Genomic DNA, 20,755 nt, shown 5'->3' with positions numbered 1-20,755 from the left:
GTCCCCCCCCGTACAACCCCCTCCCAGATCACAGGGAAAAGGTTTAGGGGAATCTTGAGCGAGTTTTCACTGGTAGACATCTGGAGAACCCAACACCAGGCCAGAGAGGACTATACTTTCTACTCAGCACCTCACCAGACCTACTCTCGACATAGACCACTTTCTGGCCACAAAAAATGTGGTGGCGGCAACAACTGACTCCGACATAGGACCGATCACATGGTCTGATCATGCCCCGGATTACCATAACCTTGACAACACCCTTCGAAAAGACAATAAATTACTCATGGAGGCTAAATGACTCACTACTCAACCATCCTGAGATAGAAAGAGAGATCAGAGCTGCCATTCGAGACTACTTTTTTTTTAACTCAGGATCCGTCTCCTCACCAGCAATCCTGTGGGAAGCCCATAAGGCAACCATTAGAGGGAAATTCATCTCCATCGCATCCCACAGGAAAAAAGCCCGCCAAAAAACTAATAAAGGAGCTCACGGATGATATCAAAATAATAGAACAAACTCATAAAGCTAACCCCTCAAAAAAAATATATAAAACATTGACAACAGCCAGAGCAAAACTTAGACAAATCCAGCTGGAGGATGTTGAGAAAGCCCTCAAATGGGACCAATCAACAATATTATGATAAAGGGAACAAGGCAGACAGACTTCTAGCGACTAAATTAAGAGGGGTGCATAAACGGTCCCAAATCACGGCGATCAAGAGTAGGTCTGGTGAGATACAACATAGTGACAATAAAATAGCCAGCCGAATTTACAAAATTTTACACCGAACTTTATAACTTAAGATCCAAAAATGGCCGCCCCGAATCAGTAGCATCCAAATTAATAGCACAATACTTAGATAAGTGTCAGCTCCCCACCACTAACGGAGGAGGAAAACACAGTCCTCAATGCTGAGATCTCAAAAGAGGAACTGGAAGAGGCGGTCAAATCATTAAAAATCACTAAGTCTCCTGGCCCAGATGGCTTCACTAATGTCTACTATAAGAGATTCTTGCCAGTATTATCCACGCATCTCCTAAGAATATTTAACGATTTTATGGAAGGAAATCAAATCCCTACGTCAATGTCCCTGGCCACCCTGGCCATAATACACAAAGAAGGCAGGGACCCGATGCAATGTGGAAGCTACCGTCCAATCTCCCTGCTTAATTGTGATCTCAAACTATATAGCAAAATGCTCGCAAATAGATTGAATCCCATTTTACCAAGATTAATAGATAAAGATCAAGTGGGATTCGTAGCAGGCAGACAGGCCTCGGACAATACCCGAAAGATAATTGACATTATTGAACATGTCCATCTCACAGGGACCAAAGCACTACTCCTTAGCTTGGACGCAGAGAAGGCGTTCGATAGAATAGATTGGCTATTCATGGACCATGTTATGCGCAAATTCGGCTTCAAAGACGCATATCTAGGAGTCCGTAGATTATATCAAAATCCATCCGCAACAGTAAAACTACCAGGGGGCAGTAACCAGAGATTTGAGATTACTAATGGAACTCGACAGGGATGCCCCCTATCTCCTCTTCTCTTTGCATTAACCATAGAACCCCTAGCAGCGGCAATAAGAACCAATAAAGACATCAAAGGAATAGAAATTGGACACAGGCAGCACAAAATATCACTATTCGCAGATGATGTCATTTTAACCCTGACGCAACACCAAACATCCCTACCTAACCTCCAAAAAGAACTCCGAGATTTTGGAGATATATCAGGCTTTAAAATCAATAACGATAAATCGGAAGCACTAAATTTAAGCCTGCCAGAGCCAGAGGTGAAACTCCTCAAATTAAACTTTAATTACCATTGGAGCTCCTCGAGTATCAAATATCTGGGAGTAAAGATAACGAGGAACTACCAATCCCTATATCAACAAAATTACCCGACCCTGTTCCGGAAAATTAAACAAGATTTAGCGAAATGGGGAGGATATCAAATATCATGGATCGGGAGAATGATCTCGGTTAAAATGAACATACTCCCCAGATTATTATATTATTTCCAGACGCTCCCGGTCCACATCCCTGGCTCAGAATGAAAGAATATACAAAAACTAATCTTCCACTTCATTTGGCAGGGTAAGAAACCCAGAACCGCGAGGACAGTTCTCCTGGCATCAAGGGGTAGAGGAGGACTTGGTGTCCCAGACATCACAAAATACTACCTAGCCGCACAATTGCGACAGGTGGTAGTATGGAATGCCAACCCAAACCAATACTGTTGGCTAGATATAGAATCATACTACGCCGGGACGCCTTCACTACCAGCTTGCCTTTGGTCCCTGAGCAGGGAAGACATGCAGAATAGTAAACTTAAATTAGGCCCAATGAGACATACATGGGAGACCTGGACGAGATGCAAATATAAATTTAAGCTCACTTCACCCCAATCCCAACTCATACCAATTCACAAAAATCCGAAATTCCTTCCTGGTTGTGAGCCCAGACAATTGGACCAATTCAAAGCAAAAAATATTAGCGCGATCGCTGACCTCTTGAGTATTGGAGAATTCCTGAGCTATCAAAATCTACAAACCAAATATGAAATAGCAAGGTTGGACGTGTTCAAGTACCTACAAATTTGGCACTTTATTCGAACCTTATCCCCAACGTTGAAATTTCCCCCTCTCACAGTTTTTGAGCGGCTCTGTCGAGAAACAGGCCACCAGAAAGGTCTTATAACACAAATTTACGCAGAATTGGAAAGGGCTATAGAAGCCCCCACACATGACTATATGCTGCATTGGGCAGCAGAATTGGAAATAGTTATAGACCGAGAGGACTGGGAAAGAATTTGAGAGAATGCCTCAGGAACTTCCATATGTACCACAATCAAAGAAAATATATATAAAATACTGTTCCGCTGGTATCTTACCCCAGTTAGAATAAATCAAATCTACCCCCAGGCGTCCGATCTATGCTGGAGAGGTTGCGGTCAAAAGGGGGACATGGCACACATTTGGGGGACATGTCCGGAAATTCAAAAATACTGGGGAACCACTCAAAAATTAATAGAAGAGGTCACCGGCCTCAAAATCCCTATTGACCCGCTGACCTACCTGTTGGCCAGGCCCCTAGAAAATGTGGACCGACCAACAAGTAAATTAATCTCCTTCATCCTAACAGCGGCTAGATGTGCAGTGGCGGCCGCCTGGAAGAAAGTGTCTCCCCCCTCAAAACAAACGATAAAAAATAGGATGCAAGAGGTAATGAGTATGGAGAAACTATCGGCCTTTTTGAAAAGATCCACGGACTCCTTTAATAAAACATGGGACCCGTGGCTAACCCATATGGCACCCCCACATCTCTAACCCAAAAATGAAAAGTAAAAAGAACGAGTCTAGAAACTCCAATAGAAATAATCTGAGGACGCGATAAGCAACAGGTATCCCCCTCCCCCCTTCCCCCCCCCCCCCCCTCCCCACCTTCCCTTCTCCCCCTTTCCATACTCTTACTCTCTGTTTCCATACTCGCGCCCCCCTCACAACCCCAGGAGGGTCAGGGGGCGATGAGCTTTCCTCTCTCTTTCTGGTTTCTTTAACCAAAAAATGGAGAAAACTTGTATTAGGCTGTATTAACATATATGACATGTACAATGTGAAATAAGTATTTGCCTAATAAAAATTTTTGGAAAAAAAAAAAAACTAGTTAAACTAAATGACCCTTTTACAAGAGATATATAGGTATTGCACTGTATTTTTGTTACATTGGAAGTAGCTTTGGGCATTTTTGTTTTTTTTTGTTGTATATCTTTGGCCAAAGCATTTTAAGCCTGCAAGCCACTTCAAGGCATGGCCAAATATTGCAGGTCCTAACACTAACTGATTAAAATTCTTATTTACCTCTATAGTTAGAGGAAGAATGATCGCATTGGATCTGTCACAACCAGCTGCATGTCAAAGAAAGAACTGCTACTTGGAAAGTGGGGAGGGGCAAGCTTAAACCCTGGGAGGGAGGGGCCACTAACCTCCAAAACAGCTGAGGCCAGCTGGACATTGTGGCTTTCTATTTGTGACCCCACAGATATGTTTGTAGTCCTGGTGACCATATTTGGGGGGGGGTTTGTGTAAAATCTGGCACACACAAAAACAAACGTCTCTGGAACCTGGAGTGCCCGGATGTCGGGGCTCAGGTAGCATAACAAAATGCAAGGGTTTGCTGCAGTAGCATTGCATTCCCTTTCACAATATTATTTTTCTCCCTTAAAAAAAAAAGTTTAAAAAATACAAATCAGATTTTAGATTTTCCTTTTTTAAATCCTCTTTATAGCAGTCATAAAATGTGCATTTATTAGGCAGAAAAAAACCATGAATTTCTGTAACAGGAAACAGCAGGTTTTTATGTTCCATAACAATAAGTCAAACTTGTTCAAAGGTAACATAAGCCCTTAGTACTATAGGAGTTTACTAATAGAACAAGGTGACCTTGTAAATGTGAATGCTTGAAAGTGTGTGTGCGCTCATACCTGTAATACTTTGTGCCAGGCCTGTCTCTTACCATGTGAGGTTTGAATAACTTGTGGGTGGTGTGCAAATGATATATGGACGGCATTGTTCTGTATTAAGTGGATTATGATGCAATTCAGTTAAACGTGGGAGGTGGCAGCACAATTCATTTGCCATGTTGGGTGGTGAAAAACTGGCACAGCACATATCGAGTCCTAATCATAGTATAATGAGGAAATGAGTAATTAATGATGTGAGCATACAAGGGACGCCAAGCCCCGTGGATTTTGTGAGCTAAATTGTACATTTGCTCTGAAAGAACTGGTTACTTCCCTGGAGTTGGGTGCTCTTCCCCTTCTCTACCTGTGTTTAATCTGGTCATTTCAATGTGGTCTTTCACGCCATCACTGTACTTGTGTTGTGGCATACGGCGATGTTTTATACGTGAATAAGAATAGCAAATAGGCAGAGACTTATGAGAGCGGTGACAATCCCCATAAAGACTGGGGGCTGATGCAAAGATGTGTAGTGTACTTCAGCTATGCGTACATATAAACAGCATACAAAATACATGAAATGAGGTTTGCGATTGCCATTTTAATAACATGATTAAGTATGTACATTTCAGATGGGTGTTTTAGATGTGTGTATTTTGATATATGTCGTAGAGTAGCCTTAGGCCGTGATTAGACCAGAAATCGACGCCGCGCAGCTTAAAAAAAAAAACAATCAAATGCAATGAAAGCGCACATACCAATCGCAACGGTAGCGCTGCGACGTGCTGCAAAGCTTCAGTCTCGTGAAGCGATTTGAGATTTTGTTTTTCACAGGCGACGGCCGCATCACGTGATTGGCACGGCCAATCACGGTGCATCTTAAACAAACCAGGAAGTGACGAACTGGTCATTTCTCCTCTGCTGTTGTGCTACAAATCGCTTCTGCATGTGCACATGTACAGTAGTGCCGCTACGATGGCATCACCGGATCGCTCTGCAGTTTCTGGTATAATTGAGGCCTTACTGTTAATTCAGAAGTGAGGTTCCCCCATACATAACGCAGAGTCTTTTCACTCGTTGTCAAATGTGTGGTGGCAACAACGCATGATGCATCAGCTTCCAAAAAAAATGGTCATTTGATGCATCTATTGAATATGTGCCTGTATGTCTGAGGGCTTCGAAGGAATTGCTGTTAAGGTAACGTTACATGTTTTCCTCCTAATGTGACCATGCTCTGTGCCGATTTTGAATCTCGTGCCTCAGTTGTATCCCATGCAGATGAGCCGAGTGGTCCGCAACATTAGCACAAATAAACCGAATGGACTCAGGTCACATTTGACTGCAATCTTGCACGTCTTAAGGATCGACATAAAACCTTACGATTGCAGTTTGCAATCACATTACATAGACCAAAAACTAGAACTTGGCTCAACCCCCCCAAAAAACTTGGCTACATTCAGTAATGTGAATTCTTTAATGAATCAACATGACTTCTGTTTAGCTTTTTCCAAGATAATGATGAAAAATTTGAAGCGCGTGTTAAAAATTGCAGACAATCTGCGTGCCATGACTGTGCTTTCCTTGTGTGCATGTGTTGGGGAAATCCAGGTGTTGGATATCCACAAACAGATGGAGCAGGCTTTGAAATCAGATCCTACTGGGGTGAAAGGGGACAGCACGGAGGAGGGGGGTTATTCTAGGAAAGTTAAACAAAACCACCTCCACAGTTACAGTATAGAGATGCAATTTATGCAAGTGTGATACTTGCAATCTTTTATATTACACTAGAAGGAAATGCACCCCATGCGTTGGGTGATCTGTGTGCGGGGCTTTCTGGGAACAAAATAAAACCAACACATATTGTCCATTCAAAGGCTTGGGAAAATAATACATGTAATAACACCCCGCTCCTCCTCCTCCTCCTTTGGCTCCTGCTCTCTAGGAACAGGTGTCTTGTCGGTGTGACTTTACACTGCTTGCCTGGAGTCATGGGCAACACATGCTTGGATTTAAATCACGAGCCCTACAATGGTGACTTTGCTGGTCATTATTGAGATAAGACAGATAAGAGCTTGGTGATTGTTGGTGAACATTGTCAATTGTGAGAAATTCCTAGCAGGGCATGTTCACCAAATGTCTGTGAATATTTCCTCCTCCCCTCCCACGTCTATAAAGGAGCAATCCAAGCAATATCCTACATGTGTGCTTTTAAATAAATCCGTTTTGTAGTATAAGATGATACTTACTACCTTTTTTTAATTAAAAAATGTTTTTTCTGTAGCCGGTTTTAGCTCACCTCTCCAGCAGTGCAAAATCTTTGTAACACTTTACCGTTTGTGATCATTTGTTGCCAATATTCCCAGCAGTTTGAGCTGCAAACTGTAACAATAGATGTTACCTTAGTAACATCAGGATACATTGTAGCTGCTTAGTTACACTGACTGAAGGATTGATTGAAACTGAAAGGCGGCCATTTAGTGAACCCTCGGAAACAGGATTTTGCTGATCACTCATGGGAGACCCAATCGTTCGGCAGCTTAGGTAATTAGTTTTAAGTAAAGGTAATCAAACGCTGCATATATTTAAACAACAAAGTTTATTTATTTTTTTAAAGCTGCTTGGATTGCCTCTTGAAATGGTATTATAGAGTTTTTATGAGTCTACATAACAATGGAAAGTACTGTGTGACAACACAATGGTGTTTTTCTGTTCACTTTAGTATACCTCCTGGAAACATTAGCAAATCTGTTTGGGGAGATTACAATATTTTTTTACCCAAATAGCTGTTTATTTAAGAATATGTTCTTCTTCCTCTTACTCCTATTACAGGAAAAAGCTAACTATCAAAACAACTTGAAATCTGTCTGCCATATAATTAAAAAAAAATCACTTTAGAATGCATGAAAATGCTTTGGGAAAGGTTACATCTCCAACAAGTGTGTGTGGGGGGGGGTGGGGGAGGGGAGGATGTGTGAGGGGGGGGAGGGGGGGTTGGGGGAGGGGAGGATGTGTGAGGGGGGGTGGGGGGGTGTGTGAGGAGGGGGGGAGGGGGTGTGAGGAGGGGGGGAGGGGGTGTGGGGGGGTGTGAGGGGGGGGGTGTGAGGTGAGGGGGGGGAGGTGGTAGCTGCGGCCAACTGGGTGCTCGTGTTTTAGAGTTAACGGTTAACCCACCAAGTTAGAGAAGGAGGCGCTTTAACACATGCAATGCCACAGGCATCTGCAGCTCGCTGCTGGGCAATGCATTGCAAACTCCTCCAGCACAGAACGAGTTACCTATCCTCCCCCAGCAATCCCTCCCGCTGCCCGAATAGTTTCCGATCAGTAGGCATAAGGACATACCCCAGTTGTTTCTCTTTAAGTTCAAAGTGAATGCAATGAGAAGGTAGGCAGACATCCACATGCCATGCTCTGCTCTCACTGTCCCATGCTGTACTGTTACCTGCATGAAGACAAGAGCCGGGGGGTTAAAGTCCCTTTCTAGGTACAGGGGTTCAGACCTGAGAAATAAGGAGCCCGGGGAGAGGCGCTGGTAGGAAATGAGTGACCGGGGCAGTGCTGACGGGAAAGATCTTGGCAGGCTGCGTGTTGTGACTGTTTTTTTGTGGCTTTGCAGAGGAATTTCCTTCAGACTGGACTAACTATTAAAAATGTCTTTTGCCTGTCAGCAGTGCTGGGAAAGCAGGAGTGCCGCCCCGCAGCAGCCCTCTCCGGTGACAATGGCAGTCTCTCGCCTGGACAACCGAGGACACTTCTTTAAGGTAAGGAAGGGGGAGAGGTTTCTCATTGGGGGTTCTCGTGAAGCTTCTGCTTCTCCACATGTTGGATGCTGTCAGCTGCTGCGGTTGGGATCTGTATGTAAGCGATCTATATTGCAGCAGGCACATGGTGTTGGTATTTTCCTTCTTGCAGTAAGTAGTTGTACATACTAACGTGTGTAATTGGCAATAGCTGAATTATTCAATCCGTTGCATTCTGAGTGATGTTGAAGATCACTTGTTGGAAAGGGAGTCATTTTATGATAAATAGAAGGATTCACTTTGCCTTCATTAAAATTAAAACAAAATATTAAAAAAAAAAAAAACTTTTTACCCAGTTTATTGACAAAGACAAATAAAATAAATAAGTAAAAAATAATAATAATAGAGATGTGCAAATGTGTATAAATTCCTATGTTTTGTTTGAACGTTAGATCTCCTCTATGTGAAATATGACATTTCAAACAAAATGAGAATAAGAATACTCTTTTTTTTTTTTTTCTTATTCTCCAATCTATTAGTTTAATTGAGACACACAAATGTTGTAAAGAATGTAACAATGTAATTGGCTTCCATAAATACATGTAACAATGCTTAAAGCAGAGTTGTTGTTTTGTGTCGTGTTCTCATGTTGTTGTCATTGCGTCACCACTCTTAAGTAACCAAATAACCTTGCACTAATTCTCACGAAGGCAGCTAGCTTAGGTGTATATTGTCCTAAAAACCTGACCTGTTGCTGATCCTCGAAGGATTGAGCATGGACGTCCCTGCTTTTAGAGCTCAAGAGCTGTCTCTAACCCCGAACACACCTTGGTATATTTGGAGCTTTTATACAAAATCTTCATGAAGTTTTAAAGGGAATCGCTGCATTTCTACCAGTTCCCTGCTTTTCCTCACTTCTCCTGTAATATCAGCCTGGTGAAGTGCTTGGCGTGATGTCCTCCACGTACACCCCAATCAATACACAGCAACAAATACTGCTGCTACTACAGCCCCCAAATACCTACTTTACTGCCACCTCCAGGTATCATTCGTGCAAGCCCTTATGACGTGAAATGTTAGTCCACTTTAAAACGAATCTCTCTCTCCGTTGCTCTACTTATCGAGTCCCAGGAGCGAGAGGGCTCTGGACTTTTTTCCCCAATACCATTTTAACTTGTACTCCAGCAAAGTGGAACCATTGGCTAAACTACTGCAATGTCCTTTACTGGTACAGAGGGAGAACATCAAACCATTGAGGGCAAAACGACATTTAACGTCAAAGTTTTAAATCCCAAGGTTCGCCGGGCCCATATTCACTACACAGTGCTTTTCCATAATGTTCCTCCTGATTCCAGCAGGCACTTTGCAGCCCAATTCAGGTGAATGGGACGGTAGGTGCCCCTATGACCGCACCGCTTGATAAATATGGCCCTATAGCTGTACAGGCATTCGGAATAGGATTTCTAGTTTCTGAACAGTGGCTTATTTAGCACCTGCTATTTTTGTCGGATGCTTGTATATTTTTCCCATTCCCTTTCCAACTAAAGCTTGGATTTCTACTAGCTTTTCATTTTGCTGCTGAGCTGTGCAAAACAGAACCACATGCAGTTGCAGATCAGTTCGGAGCTTCACTTTTTATGAGCCTCCTTTCTGCTCTTGCGTTGCTTATAATATGAATTATTAAGGCGAAAATGCTTTGGCGGTTTGACTTTTTTTTTTTCTTTCTTATAATGAAATTCATACTTTACAAACCCCTAATTTCATTCCATATTATTTAGGAGTGTGTATAAATCTCTGCCTCCAGCAGCAATATGTGAAAGTCTGGGCTATGGGCAGGGATGGGATCAGATTTGTCTATAGAAGTGTTTTGCCGTGCTAGCCAAGGGTGCCTCAGACTAACGTTAAGGGTGCCTTTGTGGGAAACTAATTACAATATTATTTTAATGTGTCAACCCAAATGCTACAATGTTTTTGCTGACCCACTGATCGCAAGGGAATTTATTGTTAATTTAAAAAAAAAAAAAGTTTGCATGACATGGTAGAAAACGTAAATGTTACAATTATATTTACAAACCGTAATTATAATAATACTGCGATTGTAACATTATACTGTAATTACATGGTTCTTTTCAGTTTAATGAAAACTGAAATAAATGGGACAATTGATTAAAAAAAGGATGAGCTGCCTGTGAGGATTGGACCTCGGCCTCTTCCATGTGACGCGTCCCGTGACGGGATGGGTGATGCGCCCCACTCTGAGGTTCTGCACAGGAGTCATGCTGTCAGTCGGTGGGACACCTCACGGATTGGTTTTAGGCCCCGCTCCGTGACGTCGCCGGTGATGCTTCTCGCATGTGCGCCGCGTTCCCACTACCATGAGCGGACCTAGGCTCCGCCCCCGGCACAGCGTCCCGTGACGTAACGGAGGTCGCTCCGGTTCACACTCCACGCCAGCGCCAATTCCCCAGGGACATGCAAGGGGTTAACAACATCAATTACTCCACACCTTCGGTGCACTCCGCCCCTGCCTATCACTGGACAACCTATCTGTAATTGTTCATGACTCATTGCCAACAAGCCTTCCCATTGGCTCCCTGCTCCTTATATGCTCAGCCAACCCTGAGTTAAATTGGCTGAGCATAAACTTCTGTTTATGTTTCGAAGTGCTTACCTCAAGCATCCTGCTGTTGCTCTTGCATTCTGCCTTGATTTCTGTTACCTTTGACCTCAGCTTGTACCCGAACCGCGTCCTTCTCTGACCCCTGACCTCGGCTTGTATTTGGACTCCCACCTTCACAACTCCTGGACCCCGGCTACGCACAGCGACCATCCGACTTCTCCAATCCTAGACCACGACGAGTAACATGACTATGCTGTCCTCTCCTACCCTGACCCGGCTACACGACCTTCACTCTGGACGCGGTTGTAGGTCGGTGTATATCACTATCCCCATCTCAGCCTCGCTGTCCCGTCCTGTTTGTGGTGAGCGCTCGTTACACTGCCTAAGGAATGGAATCATTTTGATAGGAGTGCCGTGTAGAGAATAAAAAGGTTGAGAAACACTGTTGATCTGTAGACGCCAACATGTGATGAGTGTATTTTCATGCTTACAGTATCACAGTCGCATATGACCCACTGTCACTCACTTTGGGCCATAAACAATATGCTGTGAGGCAGCTTTCCTGTTCTGGAGAAGAACTCTATATTAAAGTAGCAGTTCCCCTACCTATCCCTGCCTCCTCCCGCCCCCCTCCCCCCCTTTCTTTTACAGGATGGAAGCTAACGGTAAAGGTAATGGCGTTACTTCTTGAGGTATAACTCTTCTGTGTCCAGGGCCAGTAGGAAGCTGTGACATCGTAGAAGCCACACCAGATGGCTTTTTACCAGTTTGCGTGACGCAGAAGATTTAAACCACACATTTTGTTCCTCCTGGAGGGAACTGACATGCTAGTAACTTTTACTGGTAGGAATATCGGGTTGCGGGGGGATCAATGCTTCAAAAGGGGACAATAAATGTCGCCATTGAAAAAAAAATCTGGTCCATTGCTAATACAAGTCAAAATACAGTCGGTCTACCTATTGGTTAATTCACATTTGACTTTTTGTGGCTGTACAGCTAGCGCTCCCACGACTCCCCGATGGGACACATTTGAAGGTGCAATCATTTATTTTCGCTACAAACGACTGTGTAAAGAGAACATCTGTAAGCCAACAGTCTTTGCTTTAAAAAGTATTACAGCTTTAACTACTCTGCCAAGTAAGTCTTCTTCTGTTAGTATAGAGAAATATTGCTAGTCTCATGCTGCGAAATCTACAGATCATTCGAGGACATGGGCTGTGTGATGCTGACATCTTACTCCGAGAGCAATGCCTGGTCATTTAGCATGGAGCGATACAGTGTTTCATATATCTGCTGGCTAAATATATTATTATATCTGGAAAAACAACAGGTTTAGATTGAGGCTGAAAAAGGATATATATATATATATATATATATTATATTCATTTTTTTTATTCATTATATTCATTTTTTTTTCTTATAACCCTGTGATGCCCAATACTGATCAAACTAGTATTAAAATTATCTTTTAGCTTTTCCTAGAAATATGAGGTGTATTTTGCATCCTCCAACATTTTGCACATATAAAAACGGGTCCTATGGAAGTCTCTTATTAACCTATGCAGCTTAATAAACTGTCCCTTTAATATGTGCAGCTGGTCTACACAACCCCAAAACATGTTGTGTCTCTGCTATATGGCACTGTTGGAGGGGATGTACGTTTTCATTATTTTATATAGAGCCTGTGTGCACAACACTTTACTATGGAGTATATATGTATATATGTATGTATGTATGTATAATTATTTATATATATTCAAAAACAGTCTATACCGTTCTGTGGCTAACAAAATGCTTTTATTTGTGCAAGCTTTCGAGAGACAGTGATCTCGTCGGGCGATGTTACAATTGAAAAGCCAAGAAATGTACTTTCAAACAGAACAGCTGGGAATGTTATCTCTGTGGGTGAAGCCAAACCCTTCCCCCTGTGCAGTATGCGATTTATGATGTAAGGTGTTAAATGGTCCCTGAATGTTTGTGATGTTAGTGTATGTGTGTAAATCTTAATTTATAAAGCGCCCACAGTATATATAACGCTTTACAAAAGCTGTATGTAAAGGGGAGTGTATAACAACGGTGTGTTAAATGTAAGAGGGTGTTGCATTTCTGTGCATGTGTGTGGGTTCTATGTGGTCCATATTGGTATAAAGGGATAGAATTACATTGTACATTTGTATGTGTAAGAGGCAGGTGTGTGCATTCATTCAGCGCAGTATTCATAGACATGGGCCTTAGCACTCGTGGGAAGAGTTTTTGTGTAGTGGCTCATGAAACTGTGGTCTCGATATAGGCTACAGGTTAGTGTCCCAAATAGTTTTATAAATTTGTATTCATGCAGTCGTCTCTCTTTCAGTGTTCTGAGATTACCTTTGAGTATGGCCACCTTCAGATCGTTCATTCTATGGCCAGAGTCAGAGAAATGTTCGCCGACAGGACCGTCTCTTGTTCTGCGTGTGAAGCTGTGGCGATGCAGATTCATTCTCTTGTTTAGCCCCTGTCCCATCTCACCTATGTTGTAGCAGCCCCCAGGGCATTTCATGCACATGATAAGATACACGACATTGCTGGAGGAACAGGTGAACCTTCCTTTGATGTTGTACTCCAGATTCCTGTGTGGTGTTTGTATTGTGTCTGCTGTGGGGAGCATTGTGCAGGTTTTGCATATTGCGTCCTGGCATGGTCTTGTCCCGCATTCGGTTGTACTGTTGAATACTTTACTTCTCACAATAATTTCCTTGACATTATGATGGATGTCTGTATGATAATAAGGGTGTTTCAGGGAAGACCTGTGTCAGTCTTGTATCTTCTTGGAGAATGGATTGTAGTTTCCTAGCAATCTTGCGTAAGGCTTCTAGGTGTGGGTTATATGTGACCACCAGAGGTACCCTGTCACTTCTCTATTTCTTTCTGTATTCAAGGAGATCACGTCTTGGTATTCTGGTGGCTTTGTAGATTTGCTGGTCTACAATTCTGTGGTTGTATCCACGGTTTATGAAATCCAATCTCAAGGCTGTAATCCGCTGGCCTCTGTCTTCTGTGTCGGAGCATATATCCAATTGTATCATATGGCTTGACTGTAGATGGTTGCGTGCTTAGTGTGTGTGGGGGGTGGAAGCAATTGTCCCTCAAATAGCTGGCTCTGTCTGTAGGTTAGCGGTATATAGAGGTCTGTAGTTGGTTGTTCTTTATAGTAATGGTGGTGTCTAGGAAATGTACTTCGTCCGGGGAATGCTGAGTTTGAGGTTGTTAGTCAGGTGGAACGTATTGAAGTTCTCATGGAACTGTATGAGGTCCTGTTCACCAGAGGTTAAAATCAGGAGTATGTCATCGATGTAACGAAGATATGTAAGGGGTTTCAAGTGACCGTGGAAAGAAAATAACTTTCCAGTTTTGCGCAGAACAGATTGGCATACAGTGGCGCCACCCGAGTGCCCATAGCGGGTCCCGGTTGTCTGGAGGTATGTGTCATTTCCAAATGTGAAGTAGTTATTGGTCAGAATAAATTTGTGCGTTTAGTCACTCTCTCTGTGTGTCCCAGAAAGTAAGTGCAGGCTGAAATCCCATCTTTGTGGGGGATGTTTGTGTAAAGTGATTCTACATCCATGGTTGCTAGTAGAGTTGCTGTTGGGAGGGGGCCAATGGAATTAACTTTGTTTAGCAGGTTTGTGGTGTCCTGGATATAGCCGGGTGTGTTTCTGACAAGTAGGTTTAGAATGCCTTCCACACAACCAGAGATATTTGCAGTTAGTGTGCCAGATTCAGAGATGTATTGTATTGTATGTCTTTATTTACATAGCGCAAAAAGTGTACTCAGTGCTACACAAAGAATACAGTACAGGGAATTATAATAATACAATAAGTGCAGCAAAATCAGACAATAGGAAAGGAAATCCCTGCCCCGACGAGCTTACAATCTAATAGGTTTGATGGGAAACTTACAGAGACAGCAGGTGAGGGAATAAGTGTTGTAGGTGGCAGTGCTTGGCCACAATGGGTGGTAGGAATGACTGAGTGTGGGAGAATAGCCAGGAGTGCAGGCTATTGGGATGCTTGAATTGTGGGGCAAGTTTTAAGTTTAGTCAGTATTAAATCAGAAGGTTAATACCATTTACAGGGGAAAAGATGGCAGGGTGGCATGAGTGAGATAAGGTGTGTATGTCTGGCTTCCCGCCTAGGGGAGATCCGCAGCAGCAGGAAGGAGTAGATAGAGGGTGTGAATAGAGGCTTTGTGTGGGTGTTTTTTATTGAGGGGTAAAGAAGTTGTTGGGAGAGAGGTATATAAATAATGGTGCAGTGGGGAGTGGGGAAGTTAGAGAGAACAGAGACCTTCACAAAGAGGAAACAGTAAACAGAAAAAGCAGTATGGAGGGCATAGTGAAATGCAGTAGGAGAGATTTCCTACGTACTGGAGGATAGGAAGAGTACAAATAATCACAGCTTTTAGAAAGTTAAGTTCTCGCAGTTGCAAAGTTGTTGTTCAGAGTCCAGATATTCCTCAAATCTTCACCTCCAATTTCAACTGCAAAATTAACTCTGCCAGACACTTTAAATGTGACACTTAAGATGTTACACAGCCATATAGCTCACAGCCAAGATAATCTGTGTTAAATACTGTGATCGCATGCATTTGACTAACAATTAAGGGAGGGGTTTGCATAATAAACTCACACAGACATACCAATTAGATTTTAAATTCTATAGAAATTGATGGTAGAATTCAGCTCATAAACATAGAAATTGGATTTTAAATTCTGTAGAAATTGATGGTAGAATTCAGCTCACAGACATACCAATTGGCTTATAAATTCTGTAGAAAGGGTTACCCTCTTTGTGAATTTTAGGGAGCATGTAGAATGTGCCAGGTTCTGTGTTAGCTCGTATCAGGTCCAGAATTTGTTCTTTTGTGTGGATCGGGAGTGTTTTAATGATCCTGTTGAGTTCTCTCATGTATTTTTTTTTTTGGATCCTCCTGCAGTTGGGTGTAATACTTTGCATCAGAGAGTTGTCTGTGTGCTTCCCGCAGGTAGTCTGTGGTGTTCATTATGACCACTGCTCCTCCCTTGTCCGTAGGTTTGATTGTTATGTTGTGGTTGGCCTTTAGCGATTCTACAGTTCTCCTCTTGATTGGTATACGATTATACGTTTGTTTCCTTACTTTGTCCAGGATAGTGTATTTGGCTTCGTCTAAAGCTTTCGTTGTACCGGTCCAGTTTGGGGTTGCGCCCAGTCTGTGGGATCTAGTTTGATTTTTGTTTTTTCCTGCTCATGTGCAATGTCCCTCCTTTTGCAGTGTTGGCACCCTCTTGGTCATGTCTGTCATGGAAGAACTCTTTAAGACGCAATCTTCTGAAGAACTCTTCCAGGTCACTGAGCTCAATCTTGTCCATGGGCTTGGTAGGGCAGTCCCTTTGATAATACTGATGATTTGATTTGGTGTGTAGTCTGAGATGTTAACACTGCAGTCCTACTGTTGATGATTGTCCCTGTTTGTATTGTTTGTGGTTGTGCTGGCTGCTGCAGAGTATCCCATTCTCAGCCTAAGTCAGTGTAGTTTCTTTTCCTTCTTGCTAATTAGATCCTTCAGGAGTTCTTCATGGAATGTTTGGAGTCCGCTCCATGTCTTTGTGTGTATTTCTTGTGTGTTCAGGATACAGTCTATCTTCTCTTTTGTCTTTCTCCTGTTGCTGTAACAGATCCTGATTAGATGGTTCCTTAATCTTTCAGAGGTCCTGGCGCAATGTTGTTGGGAGAATCTTGTGTTGTATGTGTTCTCAAATGGGTTTTTGAAGGTGAGTCCTTTTGGGATCAGATGCTCCTTTTTGCATTTGCTGAGGAAGATATCACTGTCTAGTTGTGTCTGTTTCAGTAAATCCTTCAGCTTCATTTTTTTTTAGAGCTATCTGTACCGTGTTAGCCGAGCTTAATAATCAAAAGCAAATTTGTATGTGAATAATCAGCCTGATCACGCTAAGCACAAGCGTGTGTGCTTCGCTTCATCCTGGCCGCAGCCTAAGGGGGAAAGAGAGGGGTCGTAAGGGGGGGGGGAAGAGGGAGACAGATGAAGGGGGGAGGGGGTTGTGGCTCCCCAGAATTTCACAATTTAAGGGTTCCTAAACCAAAAAGGTTGAAAACCACTAAAAGTACATTAAAGATGCCTTAAAGGTAGGGTGACCAGATGTCCCGATTTTAGCTGGGACAATCCTGGTATTTTAAGGTTGTCCGAGTTGCCTGACAGTCTTTAAACATCAGAGCAGGGGGGGCAGCAGAGAGCGGAGGATGCTGGCAGGGAGTTGAGCAGTAGGAGAGAGGAGGCGGGTCTGACTGCAGCTGCAGAGGGTGGGGGAGGGGTTAGCTTTAGAGGAACCCCAGCAGTGAGACCCGGAAGTGAGTCAGTGAGATCTTCTGGTGTCTGCTGCCAGGGCCCAAGATGGCTTTCCCCCCACCCATGCTCCAGCGTGACAGGTTGTGTCCATAATGGGGTGAGAGAGACACAGAATAGGGAGAGAGAGACACGCAGAATAGGGAGAGAGAGACATGCAGAATAAGGAGAGAGACACGCAGAATAGGGAGAGAGAGAGGGACACGCAGAATAGGGAGAGAGAGACACGCAGAATAAGGAGAGAGACACGCAGAATAGGGAGAGAGAGAGAGACACGCAGAATAGGGAGAGAGAGACACACAGAATAGGGAGAGAGAGACACACAGAATAGGGAGAGAGGGGCACACACAGAATATGGAGAGAGAGACACACACAGAATAGGGAGAGAGAGACAACCACAGAATAGGGAGAGAGAGAGACAACCACAGAATAGGGAGAGAGAGAGAGACACGCAGAATAGGGAGAGAGAGAGACACGCAGAATAGGGAGAGAGAGAGACACACGCAGAATAGGGAGAGAGAGAGAGACACGCAGAATAGGGAGAGAGAGAGAGACACGCAGAATAGGGAGAGAGAGAGACACGCAGAATAGGGAGAGAGACACACACACAGAATAGGGAGAGAGGGGCACACACAGAATAGGGAGAGAGAGACACACACAGAATAGGGAGAGAGAGACAACCACAGAATAGGGAGAGAGAGACACGCAGAATAGGGAGAGAGAGAGACACGCAGAATAGGGAGAGAGAGAGAGACACGCAGAATAGGGAGAGAGAGAGACACGCAGAATAGGGAGAGAGAGAGACACGCAGAATAGGGAGAGAGAGAGACACACAGTTTAGGGAGAGAGAGAGACACGCAGAATAGGGAGAGAGAGACACGCAGAATAGGGAGAGAGAGACACGCAGAATAGGGAGAGAGAGACACGCAGAATAGGGAGAGAGAGACACGCAGAATAGGGAGAGAGAGAGACACGCAGAATAGGGAGAGAGAGAGACACGCAGAATAGGGAGAGAGAGAGACACGCAGAATAGGGAGAGAGAGAGACACACGCAGAATAGGGAGAGAGAGAGACACACAGAATAGGGGGAGAGAGAGACACGCAGAATACGGAGAGAGAGAGACACGCAGAATAGGGAGAGAGAGACACGCAAAATAGGGAGAGAGAGACACGCAGAATAGGGAGAGAGAGACACGCAGAATAGGGAGAGAGAGACACGCAGAATAGGGAGAGAGAGACACACACAGAATAGGGAGAGAGAGAGACACACACAGAATAGGGAGAGAGAGAGACACACACAGAATAGGGAGAGAGAGAGACACACACAGAATAGGGAGAGAGAGACAACCACAGAATAGAGAGAGAGAGACACACACAGAATAGGCAGAGAGAGACACACAGAATAGGCAGAGAGAGACACACACACAGAATAGGGAAAGAGAGAGAGACACACAGAATAGGGAGAGAGACACACACAGAATAGGACAGAATGGGGAGAGAGAGACACAGAATCGGGAGAGAGACACGGCATGGGGGGGAGAGAGACACGGCATGGGGACAGAGAGACACAGCAGATAATGGGGGAGAGACAGAATGGGAAGAGAGCTGAGAATGGAGGGAGGGATTGGGATAGGGGGAGAGAGAGAATGGGGGTGTGGGGGGCAGAGAGAATGGAGGGTGGGGGGAGAGAATGTGGGGGTGGGGGGAGGGTGAGAGAATGGGGGTTTGGGGGGAGGGTGAGAATGGGGGTTTGGGGGGAGGGTGTGAGAGAATAGGGGGTTGGGGGTGTGTGAGAGAATAGGGGGTTGGGGGGAGGGTGTGAGAATAGGGGGGTTGGGGGGAGGGTGTGAGAGAATAGGGGTTTGGGGGGAGGGTGTGAGAGAATGGAGGGGGTGGGGGGGTGAGAGAATAGGGGGGTTGGGGGGAGGGTGTGAGAGAATAGGGGTTTGGGGGGAGGGTGTGAGAGAATGGAGGGGGTGGGGGGGTGAGAGAATAGGGGGGTTGGGGGGAGGGTGTGAGAGAATAGGGGTTTGGGGGGAGGGTGTGAGAGAATGGAAGGGGTGGCGGGGAGGGTGTGAGAATGGAGGGGGTGGGGGGAGGGTGAGAATGGAGGGGGTGGGGGGGAGGGTGAGAATGGAGGAGGTGGGGGGGAGGGTGTGAGAATGGGGGGCTGGGGGGAGGGTGTGAGAATGGGGGGGTTGGGGGGAGGGCGTGAGAATGTGGGGAGGGTGAGAGAGAATTTGGGGGGGTGGGGGGTAGAGGAATGGGGAGTGAGAAGGGGGACAGAGGGGCGGAGAGACATAAAGGGGAAGGGGCGCAGTTGATGATGTAATTTGTTTTATTAATATTTTTTTCATGTGTCCCGGTTTTTATTTTTGTTAATCTGGTCACCCTACTTAAAGGGATCCCATAAGTGTTTTTTTTTGTGTGTGTGTATATTATTTTATTTATTTTAAATATCAAGGTATAAGATAACATTTGTTATTTGGGCTCTGTAAATGAGATTGGTGTTTGTTTTGTGTTAACAGCCCCTCTGGCAGGAAAAGGGGATACAATGAAATTAACTTATGTTGAGGACGATTTCAAACCCGCTGGCAGTATTACTTCCATGTTCCAGGTGTGTGTGGCTGCGGAGTGATGAGGTGCTCAGATTTATGCCTCCGCTCTGACCAACTGTCATGCAACAGAAAACCCCAGTTAAGTTTCTATCTTAATCCTCTTCTTGTGGCACAAGGAACTGAAAGCATACGTGTTTGATACAGAACGAATGTTTCAACGTGAGAGAGAGTGACTGGAGATGTCTCGTCTCCGACACTGTGGATTAGCGCACACTCTTTCAGAACATATCCTCTTTAAAGCAGAACTACACCGTGACCACGCTATTCCCAACTTCAGATAAATCAAAATGGCTGTCGGAACAGCCTCAGTTTCACGTACCAATAGGAAGCGGTCACGATATCAGTTCACGACATTGCATATTTCTATTGGTTGACCCGGGCGGCCATCTTCATTTTTTTTTTTTTCTTCTGGAAAAGGAAAAGTTAATTTCTTCAGATCCAGGTGCTCCCCAGAGTTGAGAATGGCACTGTCGAGCCCCCTCCACCAACTCTGTTTCTGCTGCTTTGAAGCTCGGCAGCTGACATTTTAATGGAATCATTTGGCTTCAGTTATATGGATTAACATTGTTTCCCAATGATAACTATGAGATTTATACACCCCATCTCCCTGCCAAATAACCATTCAGGAAAGGAGCAGGGTAACTGCCAAACTAAGGCCCTCCCCCATCTTAATTTTTATATTGTAACGTTTACAGTTATTTATCATATAAACATTTAAAACGATTTAGAAATGTAGCTAGAATGTATCACTATTAACGCACATTGGTCCTAGGTGAGACTCCACTTCAGTACAAAATGCACAGAACCAGCAACTGAGCCACAAATGCCTGTTATCTGCTGCTTATCTGTGTATCTCATTTTAGAATACTTTTGTGGTTTGTTTCCCTATTAAAACAATGCAAATGTTAGATTGTCTAAGCGCCATCCCT

General features: G+C 44.1%; 1 protein-coding gene across 2 annotated transcripts in view; it reads left to right on the top strand.

The window, feature by feature from the left end:
* The window catches only part of RIN2 (Ras and Rab interactor 2), a 151,014-nt gene that overhangs the window by 61,310 nt on the left and 68,949 nt on the right, over window positions 1-20,755 (top strand). The window contains exon 3 of one of the 2 annotated variants that reach the window (XM_075596257.1): window positions 8,141-8,230. In XM_075596257.1, the coding sequence (XP_075452372.1) occupies window positions 8,141-8,230 (90 nt within the window). Of the gene's footprint in view, window positions 1-8,137; window positions 8,231-20,755 lie in introns of both variants that reach the window. The other variant, XM_075596256.1, reaches the window with a different exon arrangement.

The sequence above is a fragment of the Ascaphus truei genome, chromosome 4, assembly GCF_040206685.1.
Source record: "Ascaphus truei isolate aAscTru1 chromosome 4, aAscTru1.hap1, whole genome shotgun sequence".
In the NCBI taxonomy this organism is placed as follows: domain Eukaryota; kingdom Metazoa; phylum Chordata; class Amphibia; order Anura; family Ascaphidae; genus Ascaphus; species Ascaphus truei.
The sequence above is the reverse complement of the archived record's forward strand: the minus strand, read 5'-3'. Positions and strand labels throughout refer to the sequence as shown.